The sequence below is a fragment of the Carassius carassius genome, chromosome 27 (genome assembly GCF_963082965.1).
Source record: "Carassius carassius chromosome 27, fCarCar2.1, whole genome shotgun sequence".
Classification (NCBI taxonomy): Eukaryota; Metazoa; Chordata; class Actinopteri; order Cypriniformes; family Cyprinidae; genus Carassius; species Carassius carassius.
In genome coordinates, this window is record NC_081781.1 from 5,589,705 (window position 1) to 5,602,602 (window position 12,898).

Genomic DNA, 12,898 nt, shown 5'->3' on the forward strand with positions numbered 1-12,898 from the left:
GTTCTAGAAGTGCCCAAATAGCTGTCAGTGCAGAGTACCTCACACACTCTGAGACACTGCGAAACCTTTTAAAGGTTTGAAATCCCTCTTAATTGCTGCTTAAGAGGAAATGGAAGCTGTAATGAGAGTTTGGGCACCTTGAAAGCCGCCCGAGACCACAGCAATAAGCACTGAGGTTGTAATTGGATTTTTTTTTCTTAAATACACATGCTGATGTATCTGTTCGTTAATGGTGGCAAAAATCTCTAATTGATAATACAATGTAGCACAACATTTATTTACTAATTTATTTACTGTATAAATATTACTATACAAATTATACTACTATTTTATCTCTCTCTCTCTCTCTCTCTCTCTCTCTCTCACACAAACACATAGAGATGATGCAATAACCATTAACAATGTAAATATAAATTACTAATTTATATAACTATAACTATATTTTAATCACATTTTTACCTTCATTAGTTCATTTTAAATGGTCCTCTAGTGTGAGAAACATGACATAACATTCTAATCTAATACAATACAATACAATACAATACAATACAATACAATACAATATAATATAATATAATATAATATAATATAATATAATATAATATAATATATTGTGAATTTTTTTAATTCAGTATAAAATAGTTATAAATTAAATATAAACAGTCAGGATGACAAATATAAATATAAATCACAAATTAATATGAATTTAAAAGGGAAAATGCATATATTTAAAAATGTATTTTAAATCACATTTTTATCTGCACTACTTAAAGCGTTAGTTCACCCAAAAATGAAAATTATGTCATTAATAACTCACCCTCACGTCGTTCCAAACCCGTAAGACCTCCGTTCATCTTCGGAACACAGTTTAAGATATTTTAGATTTAGTCCGAGAGCTCTGAGTCCCTCCATTGAAGCTGTGTGTACGGTATACTGTCCATGTCCAGAAAGGTAAGAAAAACATCATCAAAGTAGTCCATGTGACATCAGAGGGTCAGTTAGAATATTTTGAAGCATCGAAAATACATTTTGGTCCAAAAATAGCAAAAACTATGACTTTATTCAGCATTGTCTTCTCTTCCGTGTCTGTTGTGTGAGAGAGTTCAAAACAAAGCAGTCTGGATATCCGGTTTGCGAACGAATCATTCGATGTAACCGGATCTTTTTAAACCAGTTCACCAAATCGAACTGAATCGTTTTAAACGGTTTGCGTCTCCAATACGCATTAATCCACAAATGACTTAAGCTGTTAACTTTTGTAATGTGTCTGACACTCCCTCTGAGCTCAAACAAACCAATATCCCGGAGTAATGCATGCACTCTAACAGTACACTGACTGAACTGCTGTGAAGAGAGAACTGAAGATGAACACCGAGCCGAGCCAGATAATGACTCGTTTACAAGTCAAGAACCGGTTGCATCGGTTTTCGGATCACCAGTAGTTCTTTTGGACAGTTTGATTCAACAAAACCGGTTGAAGAAAACAGTTCACTGGTTCTTTTGTGCTCGACGTAATGGCGTCATTGGCGATGATTGCCCTTGATTCAAGCCTTCGGTTTACCCGCGCTCATAACATTAGCACAGAATCAGTTCAGAATCAATCACCAAAAGAATCAGTTCGGTTCAGGCGCTCTGTGCGTCAGTCTGCTTCACGCTGAATCACACATGCGCAGTATCATCAGCTCCTCGGTTCTCGAATCGGATGCATCTGACAGAAACGGTTCTTGACTCATGAACGAGTCATTATCTGGCTCGGCTCGATGTTCATCTTCAGTTCTCTCTTCACAGCAGTTCAGTCAGTGTACTGTTAGAGTAAATGAATTGAATTGAAGTGAATGAATTACTCCGGGATATTGAACTCAGAGGGAGTGTCAGCCACATTAAAAAAGTTAACAGCTTAAGTCATTTGTGGATTAATGCGTATTGGAGACGTGAACCGTTTAAAACGATTCAGTTCGATTTGGTGAACTGGTTTAAAAAGATCCGGTTACATCGAGTGATTCGTTCTCGAACCGGATATCACAAACTGCTTTGTTTTGAACTCTCTCTCACAACAGACACGGAAGAGAAGACAATGCTGAATAAAGTCGTAGTTTTTGCTATTTTTGGACCAAAATGTATTTTCCATGCTTCAACAAATTCTAACTGACCCTCTGATGTCACATGGACTACTTTGATGATGTTTTTCTTACCTTTCTGGACATGGACAGTATACCATACACACAGCTTCAATGGAGGGACTGAAAGCTCTCGGACTAAATCTAAGATATCTTAAACTCTGTTCCGAAGATAATGGAGGTCTTACTGGTTTGGAACGACATGAGAGTGAGTTATTAATGACATAATTTTCATTTTTGGGTGAACCAACCCTTTAAGTGCAGGACATGCATTTTTTTATAATAGAAATATTTCAATAACTACACACACACACACACACACACACACACACACACACACACACAAATAGAGTTTAAAAATCATATTATTCATAATTATGTAAAAATATAAAATTATTTTAGAGAATATCTTCCAAATTTATTCCATGTCACTTGCCTACATTTACAGTATAATATATTCACAATATTAATCTTAATATTAAAATGTAGGGGGCAAAATATGCCTACCCAGGTATGGATTATATGTCAAATGAACAGCCAAAAAGCTAAATTACAAGGCAAACAGGTTGGAGTCATGGACAAGTTGATGGGCCGCATGTTCAAATCCAGCCTGGTCTCAAAGCCATTATTCCTCTTTCTTCCAAACAAATCAGAGCAACTGAAAAGATATACATATATGTTTTTCCAGAAATCTCGGGAATTGTTAATGCAGTTTTGTCTCTAAAATGATAGGTAAGTCAGAAACAATCACAAACACAGCAACTGCCTCATCCACTCATGGTGTGAATTACAAGAGACCTTCTGCTGAGCAGAATGCTGTATGTGGCATTATCACCTTTTTTGATTTGTTGCATTTAGCACATGATATCCAGACGGCGCTGCCTCGAAGGGGAGGATCCATCTGGAGTTTTTCTGAACTTCATTGTGTGGTGCAGCTGTGAGTTTAATGGTACGATGCAAATTCAAGTGTTGATAAAGAAGTCAGTGATGGTTTAAGACTCTGCAAATGCAAGTGTCTATGTCTGACAGATTGGCACAATGATGAACAAACCCTCTTATAACACTTGCAACAAAGTCTGCAAAACATTTGTCCTCTGATGATGCCTGAACATCTTTTTCTGCATTTATTGGAAGGATCATCTTAAGGAAGCCTTTGCCTTTAGGCTTAGCATTGCATTCTTTGCCACATGGCATTTCTACAGTTAAAATTCCTATTGTAAACCCAATTAATACTGTTTGCATGGATTAGACCCCTTTAAACATTCATTAAATAACTTCTCACCACCATAAATTATATTACTTGAGAACCTTTGCTTATTGTGGACTTAAAAATTTACCATGGCCATGGAAACTCCTAGATATTCAAAACAAGGAGTCTCTTGAAATACGAGTCTCTCGACCTAGATCCAAAATCATTACAAGCACTTATTTTGAGCAATAACAAGCTCTACATTGGTCCACATTCGCCCAAATAACAAGTTAAAGCCCAAATATTATGCTCCAGGGCACCGCTGCACCATCCTGAACAAATGTTGTGGAAAATGAGCTACCCAGGATGAAATCCAATAAATGTCTTGTTGATTTCTCATTAAAGCATGTCGAGTGTCTGCTCAGGGTCTATTCTACCTCAACCTTCCGAGTTAGCTCATTTTTATCATTTTTCAGGGGACGTTTTAGTGGCAAATTGGTAACTTTGCAAAACTATGGACAAATAAAGCAGCCAAAATGTCCTTAAAGTGATAGTTCACCCTAAAAAAAAAAATTGAATACAAATAATTTACTCACCCTCAAGTTGTTCCAAGCCTGTATGCATTTCTTTCTTCTGCTCAACATAAAATAACATATTTTGAAAATTTGGGGTATCTGATGGCCATTGATTTCCATAAAGAAAAAAATACAGAAACTGTTTTCTTACCCACATTCTTTAAAATAACTCCTTCTGTGTTTAGCACAAGAAAGAAATTCAGGTTTGGAACAACTTAAGGGTGAGTAACAGATGACAGATTTTTCATTTTCTTGTTGAACTATCCCATTAATGGCCTTTGTTTTAGTTACATACATGCCCAGGCTTGTACTAATGACCTATTTGTCTTACTTGAAGGCCCGTGATATTAAACACTGGTTGTAAGCATTGCTAATGAATTAGGCAGGCAGGGCTTTCTGAGGCAGTGCCAAAACACTTACAGCTGTTGGGAACTTTATAGGGTTTATAAGTCATCACATAGCTTGGCAAAGAAGGAGAGAGCATGAAGTGCCTTGCTTGTTGACAAACATCTTAAATGGAAAAAAACTGTCATTGTTTAGCCTCCCTCATGTCATGGAAAAGTTTGGCCAGAATATTCTTCAAGAATGTTTCTAAATTTCTCTTGTTACTCTGAAATACCTTTCCACAACTTTTTGTGTACAAGTTTTAAATATTATTCTAGTAATATATTATTCTTGTAACGTTCAAATATTCAAGTAACATTTTTATTTGCTTTCTGTACAACTGTTGTAACTTTCACTAATACTTAACCCATAAAACAAAACTTTAATAAATAATAAACAAACAAATAAATAATAAAAAAGGGAAATTTTTTAAATTATATCTTTTGCACAATTGTTGGACCTCGCATTAATGCTTAAAACATAATCATTAAAAATAAATTAATTAACTATGAAGATGAAGGGTGAAGCTTTAAATAATACAACAATATAGCATATAATAAAACAAAGGCAGCTTTAAATAATAATAAAATAATAATAATAATATTATATATATATATATATATATATATATATATATATATATATATATATATATATATATATATATATATATATATATATTTAATGTTTGATTGGCATTATTATTATTATTATTTTATGTTACATTATACAGTTATTTAGAATGCAATTGAGATATTACACCACATTAGGAACTACAGTCTATTCCATGAAATATGAAGTCTTGTAGCAATTTTGCGACTTTGGCGCTTAGAGGATTAATATAACGTTGGGGAGTAAAACTCTCTGAAAGCATATTTCCAAGAGACTTCCCTTGTGAAACCCAAAAGCATGTGCTCTTACCGGAGTGTCTCGGTCCACTTCAGCTCGAGCTCCAGGGCCATCTTATCCATCTTGAGCTTCTCTTCCTCTTTGGTAGCGATGAGTTTGGCATCGTGCTGTTGTTTCTGAGACTCCATCTCTCCCTGAGGATAAAAACGAGAGCGAACATTAACTCTGATGAGCCATTAAACACATGACCTGTAATTGTGAGGTCTAACGCGGCACTCAGGATGAGAGGGAGGGCTCTTCTTCACAGCTATCAATCAAACAGGGGTCAGGAGATGGAAATCCATTTTCATATCTCCACTCACTCGTTTCTTCTCTCATGCACACACAGGTCTGATTCACTATGCATGGTCACTCTGAGAAACTTTGCTTCAGGTCAAGGACACAGGAAGAGGAACGGTGAAGAGGCCTCTCTAATGAAGTGTCTTTGCCACATAGGGGCCAAAACTGCAGGTGGGTGTAATTCAACAGAGCACCTATTACTCGTTTCATAATGATGAACTCATTGCAGGTGTGTTTAGGAGCTATTCATGGAAACTGAGGGCAAATGCAGTATATTAAAAAAAAATCACCCTCATCAACTTTAATGATAAAAATATCTGGCAGGAGCAGCTGAGTTATGTGACTTTGAAGTATGAAGTCTCATTCTCATTATTTTTTGGAGTAATTGTTTTTGGTAATAGACCTGAAGGGCTGTTAGGAGGTTGCTAGTCTCTCTGAGTCTTGCTCGCGTGGCGTCCAGCTCTTCTAGAAGCTTCTTCTGGGCATCTTTCAGATTGGAGATGTGTCCCTCAGCAGAACTGAGTCCGTGCTCTCCCTGCTTCACCAGCTCCTGGAGTCGACTCACCTGAGGAACAGAAGAAGTTACTCACTTTTGAGCAGATGCTTGTTCTCTGTGTTGAGTTAAAGGACACTGGAAGAATAAGGCACTCAACTTCATTACAAAATAAAATAAAATAAAATATTTTCAGTATTGTAATTAAAACTACAATTAACAAATACACAAGTACAACATTATTTATATAATTAATAAATATTTAGATAATTAATTACTAACAACAATACATTTAATCAAACACTATAGCACTCTTACAGTGATAAAATGAAAAATTATAACATAATTGATTTTAGTATTATTTATTCAAAAACATATAATAAATATTTAGAATAAAATTCTTAAATTCTTTATATTATATAATAATTAAAATGTTCATAATTTTTTTTATTGTACCTTGTGCTAGTTATTAACCCAATAAAAAAAATATTATTATTATTATTTGCAATTATTGCAAATAGATTAAAAAAATAACAGTAAATTTCATACCTTAGTGAGCTACATAAGCAGCTACTCAACTGAAAAAAAAATATTTTTTAGGTCTTAGTGGGCCTGTTGGCTGGTTTTCGAGGGGTTTGGGGTACTTTTTAGCTGATCGCCAAACTAAAACAGCCGAAGACCAGCCTAGGCCAGTTGGGAAATATCCAGCAAATCAGCAGAATATCTTCAAAAGGCAGCATCCTAACCTAAATATAACATCTTACATGACTGAGATTTCATGATTCGGTCTCTCAAATGCTCAAAGTTCATTCCAATGAAGAATGTTCATAAAATGCTGCAAATATAGTGCTATATGGCTTTTTAATGACACTCAGCTATTGTGGAACAGACTTTAAGTGCATGGCTAAATATGTACCCTCGGTGTATAGTTGGTTTCCAGAGATGGGACCAAGTCACACATGTGCAAGTCTCAAGTAAGTCTCAAGTCTTAACCTTCAGGTCTCAAGTAAGTCCCAAGTCTTTTTTTCTTGGGCAAGTCAAGTCAAGTCAAGTCACAAGTTATGTCAAGTCAAGTCAAGTCAAGTCCTGTAGTAAGTCAAGTCAAGTCCAAGTCAAGTCACCTTATTATTGTAATTTTACCTGCAGAATCTGATCTTAATAAAGTTAAAAGACAAGATATAAGTAACTGTCAGTAAATTAAAATAATTTGGATTTGCATAGTAAATACTCATGTTCAGTAAACATGGAATCAAACAAAATTGTAACTTCATAAAATTATTTATTTTTCACTTCTGCCAACAGTGTTTGAAATGTTTTACATTTTCAACATTGAGTCCATAAAACAAATAACAGCTAAACATCCAACAGACTCCTCTCTGAACACCTCTCTCTCTTTCTCTCTCTCTTTCTCTCTCTCTCTGTAACACGACTGACATGACATTCAGCCAAGTATGGTGACCCATACTCAGAATTTGTGCTCTGCATTTAACCCATCCAAAGTGCACACACACAGAGCAGTGAACACACACACACACACACACACACTGTGAGCACACACCCGGAAGCAGTGGCAGCCATTTATGCTGCGGCGCCCGGGGAGCAGTTGGGGGTTCGATGCCTTGCTCAAGGGCTCCTCAGTCGTGGTATTGAGGGAGAGAGCACTGTACATGCACTCCCCCCACCCACAATTCCTGCCAGCCCGAGACTCGAACTCACAACCCTTCGATTGCAAGTCTGACTCTCTAACCATTAGGCCACAACTTCCCCTCAAACACAGTTTACATAAAACATTAAACTTTCTTACATTTCTCCTCTCTCTCTCTCTCTCAAGTTCAAGTTCAAGTTGCTTTATTGGCATGACATTTGAGTTACAGTATTGCCAAAGCATTTAGATACAGATTAAAATATAAAATATGATTACAATAAAATACAATACACTCAAAATAGCAGCAGCAGATAATATTTCTAATATTAATAATAGTAATTATATACAATTAAGAATATAAAATAAAACAGTTGAATACAATAAATGATCCCTTTCGTATGGTGTGTATGGTGTATAAATATTTAGCAGCTATTGTGACTGCCGTCTCATTCTCTCCAAGTATATAGAGTAGTTTCTCTGAGTCATTTAGAGACAAGAATGAAGGATTCAAAGCTTCAAACTGTGAGAAGAATGTTTCTCTTGTAGTGCTGTATTTGGGACAGACAAGAATGAAGTGTTTCTCATCCTCTGTTTGATTCCGCTCACAGTGTTTGCACAGTCTCGCTTCTCTCGGTAGCCAGGATCTTTTATGTCTACCAATCTCTATTTCCAAATCATGATCACTGAGTCGATATTTTGAAAGGATTTGTCTTTCTTTTAATGGCTTTAGTGATAAGTAATTTGCCAGTTTTGTGGTTCTGTTTAGGGCCGAATAACACTGGGGTTTGGTTTGGAGCTCAAATTCATTTTTTCATTTTTCATCTTAATTATACTTCAGATTTTTGTCAATTAGTTTCTGAATGTTGGGGTTGTGATTGGAGTCAGACTCAGTTTGGGTTTCCTTCATCAGGTAAAGCACGAGTGTGTTTCTTTCTCTCTCTCTCACACACACACACACACACACACAATCTCTCTCTCAGAGTATATCCGTAAGTCATTACCTCTATTACAAGGTATTGCACTTGCAAAATATAAGATTCGAGAGAGTCTTGTCTGCAAGCCGAGCACGATGTGGCCTATCCCACCATTTATGCGCCACCGGTATGCACGCTCATAATGGAAGCAACGCGGTCGCGATGCACACGCGGTGCGACACGCTCGTTTTTTCCAATCGCGTCCGCATCGCATCGAGTTAAAAACATCTCAACTTTTCAGAGAGCCGCAAGGGCACCGCTGGTCATGTGACAAGAACCAATCAAGCAGCTTCATCCTTTCCCGTAACAACGTTGAAAGCTCAGCCAAGATGAAGGAACAGTTGATCATAGCTGTATATGGATTGTCATTTTTAAATAAATTTAGTAGCAGAGCTACTGCAAGCGATTTTTAGTGCTGCAAATCCATTTATCCTTTGCTCGTCATGGAGAGAGCGCGTCATGGTTGCTTAGCAATGGCAGACGCCTCAGGGGCGCAACTGCCCGAGCGCTTTGGAAACAAGGAGAAAGCGGAGCGCCTAGCGATTTCCACAGGTTTTTAGGCGCGAATTATTGACGACAAAAGCGATGACCCTCGGTACCCCTCAAGCTGAGATGTTGATGTGATATCTGATCTAAGTGGGCGTGGTGTGCGTAAGGTAGAGAGGGCATGACTGATGATAGTGTCCTGATCCAGTCATGACAACGCGATTCTCAGCCTGCGCTCCAGCTGAGTAATCAAATTTATTTTTAAAAATAATTTATATATTTTATATTCAAACTGAAAACATGATGTGATTAAAACTCAAGTCATTCAAGTCATCCTGTCTCAAGTCAAGTCAAGTCCCGAGTCTTTAACTTCCAAGTCCGAGTCAAGTCTCAAGTATTTTATTTTTTGTCAAGTCAAGTCACAAGTCCTAAAAATAGCGACTCGAGTCGACTCGAGTCCAAGTCACCAAGTCACAAGTCCCCATGTCTGTTGGTTTCTAGATGGTCCAAGTTAATCGTTATCTTTGACAAGCAACAAACCAGCTACAAACTGGACTGGTTTTTGGAACATGCATGACGATCAATCAGCCAATTACCATTGGATTTTCCAGCAATTTCAGAGCTTCGTTTCCATTTATGCTAAGCAAATTGTGATGTGCACATTAAGCATGTCTCAAAAAGTGAATGAAACCATGCTAAACTGAATGATAGGGTAATAATCAATGATGCTGCTTCTCTTCAGGGGTCTCCTTGGCCCATTTGCAGCCATGGCTAAGGTACATGTGACTCAGCCAGATTCGTGTTCCAGAAGCCCATTAAAACACATTGAGACTAATGAGATGATAAACATATGCAACTGAAATTAATCACTCCTCCCTTTGCTTCTGTGTCTTCCTTTCTACCCGCTAAATCTCTTTCACAGAGACAAAAAAGGTTTGTACCTCACTGTTGGCCATGTTGAGTTTGGCTGCGAGCTCCTCTCGCAGACTGTCCAGTTCCTCTCGTAAAAGACTCTTCTGTTCCTCTAGAGAGCTACGTTCCTTCTCAAACTGTTCCTCCATTTCCTATAAATCCAAAAGAAGATATTGATTACAAATGATGACAGCTTCTAAGAAACAATTTATGTTTGTGGAAATTATACAACCGTGTAGGGATTGTGTTGTTAATGTTACCGTTCACCAAAAAGTGAAAATCCTATCATTTACTACTAATCCTCAAGCTGATCCAAATCCATAGAGGAAAGACACCCATGGGTTTGAAAAAACATGAGGGAGAATAAATAACGACAGAAGTTTCATTACTGGATGAACTATTCTGGTTATGTATCTTGTTATAACTAATAATTAAGATTCTGTAAGCAGTACTGTTTAAATATATAATTTAATCTTAGTTCTTCAGACTAAATTTAGAATATCTCACATTAACGCAGAATGTTTCAGCTGTTATTATATGTATTTGTCTTATGTCTTTCTTTCCATAAAACAGAGGCATGAAAGAAATATGCATTGCAGTTCAAATATTTATAATCATTCTCAGTGGTGAAAACAGATAGATAGCCCGTGTTGATTAAAGTGAGGTCCACATCGAATCCAATCCACATCACATATTCATACACACTCCACCTAAAGGAACCTAAAGGAGCATGGGCCTTGAGGAGAAAGATGCCTTAAGTAAGCCTGCTTAAAAGATTGATGGTTAGCACAGACGAACAAATGGGCCGTGTGCTCAGTTTAGTGTGCATAATTCACTCCATCCCTAATTGAAGCCACACAAATATGCAAATTGCACCTCTGCACGTCTCATCTGTGCCCCGGTGACACAAGACATGCGTTATGATGGTGAAAATGGATCCATGCTGTGATCCAGGTCAAATAAAATAAAATTCCTCCCTGAAAATATAACATTTATGCTCGCTTAACACTATAAAAAATAAAGGTGCTTCAAAAGGTTCTTAAAGCGATGCCATAGAAGAACCATTTTTGGTTCCAAAATGAACCATTCAGTCAAATCTATCTTTTATAGCTTTTTGTAATCTGAAGAAGCCTCTTTCACCATAAAGAATGTTAAATGTTCTTTATGGAACCATTTAGACAAAAAGGTTCTTCTAAAGCATCGTGAAGCACCTTTATTTTTAAGAGTGTACAGTGGCTCTACTCTGTGGAGGTTCCCAAAATAAAGGTTCCTCTAATGCTCTAGGGTCTGTCATCAGAGGAGTGAGTCACCAAACCCACTTTGGACACACAGTAGAAACCGAATGCGCTCTGGAAAAGAAAGATAAAGAAAGAGAGAGTGGAAGGGCCCTAGGCTTCATCTAAAATAGGACGTCAGCACAGTCGTCACGCTGCTTCTGTACAAGGCAGTGAGTCAGCGGCACATTCTAACAGAGGCCACTCTCATTGATTATTCATCCACACCTCAATTTTTCAAACTGCATTACCATTTCTGAGAGTGGCGGGCGCTACAGTGGCAGTGCGATAAGCCCAAAACGGCCACGCTGCAATGTGATTACAAAGGTTTGCTGAAGGGTCGCACGGGCTCGACAGCAGGTGATGAAGGTGGAGCAGGCCGGTTTTGGGAACGTTTAATCTCTGTAAGCATGGAGAGGAAGTGGAAACTCATTGCTCAGCTTGTTAATAATGAAATACATGACTTTTAAAATCTGAAAAGATTTTAAAACAAGGCATTGTTCACTTGCCAATTCTGTAAATAGTTACATGGGGGTGTAGGCAGTGGATGGGTCTGACGGACACAGGCCCACCCACTCTAATGAAAAGCCCCCCCAGTTTATTATACAAATAGAAAATCCGCTCAGTCAGTGTTTTCATTTGATGTTCAAAGTCGTTTGGTGTGCGACCAAGCAAACGGGTGAAGTTAGTCGCCGGCGTCAGTCACACAAAAAAAGAAAAGACCTGTTACATTCGTATTATTATTTCCACTAGCTTATGTTCGGGCCACAAGAGAACTATTACGGGGGTGAATTAAAACCTTAAGCTATACACCGTTATCAGCATATGAAGAAGATTTGTCTATTATATTCATCTTATATTATACTATTAGTTTTACTGTATTTTTTAGCAAATAAATGCAGCCTTGGTAAGCTCTTTCTGCATTTCTCTCTCCAGGTATACTCCAGACCTCAGACCAGACCAGAGTCAACATCCTTGTTAAACCTTGGCTTCAGTGACCTGAAAATGAACACACACCCTGGGAACACCATAACTGCGGGCAGAGAAATAACCTACCGATGCTCTGCAACGTTCAGCTAATGACCTGTGTGTGCATGATTTAGAATTACAAAAAGATGAAGTTGTGAAGCGTTTGGATGTGGATGTGCCGGCCTGCTGGCCTATTTTGGGGGAGGGTGACAGATTGCGCTCCGACTGAGTCAATCCCGTGCAGATTTGTATGCTTTTATTTCATATGTTATCAGCTAGCGGAACCAAAACAGACTGTTTAGTCACGACGTCTGCCATTCACCAGCCTGTCTCCACTGATGAAGGAAATAACAGATATGACTTTTATTTTTAAATCAGTAAAGATCGAGTGTGTCCTGTCTGGGAGGTGAATTTGCACTGTTGTGCCTAACGAAGCGAGGACGGGATGCATACCACATTCTTCCTTTCTAACAAACCTCCTGGAGCTGAGGCACCTGTGCTTCTCATTCTTCACTGTCTGTAGGTTTAGTGTTTTTTCTTCCACACATACACATAGTTATGATTAAAATCCAAAGTGTTTTATTGCCTGATTGCATTGGAGAATCTTTCACGTGTGACTTTCATTCTCTCGTTCTTTATCATAAGTCAACTAGTGCTTTCAGAGGCATCATGCACCTGTTTTTTTATTTCCA

The 12,898-nt window shown here is 37.7% G+C and overlaps 2 protein-coding genes across 4 annotated transcripts in view; one reads left to right on the top strand and one right to left on the bottom strand.

The window, feature by feature from the left end:
• Positions 1–12,898, top strand: part of LOC132106525 (dehydrodolichyl diphosphate synthase complex subunit nus1) — a 314,847-nt gene that overhangs the window by 247,919 nt on the left and 54,030 nt on the right. The gene's annotated exons all lie outside the window — the stretch shown is intronic.
• Positions 1–12,898, bottom strand: part of LOC132106524 (protein FAM184A-like) — a 141,938-nt gene that overhangs the window by 57,847 nt on the left and 71,193 nt on the right. For all 3 annotated transcript variants that reach the window (XM_059512283.1, XM_059512282.1, XM_059512284.1), the window contains exons 7-9: positions 9,993–10,115; positions 5,857–6,018; positions 5,187–5,308 (exon numbers count right to left, since the gene is read on the bottom strand). In XM_059512283.1, coding sequence (XP_059368266.1) covers positions 5,187–5,308; positions 5,857–6,018; positions 9,993–10,115 — 407 coding nt within the window. The remainder of the gene's footprint in view (positions 1–5,186; positions 5,309–5,856; positions 6,019–9,992; positions 10,116–12,898) is intronic.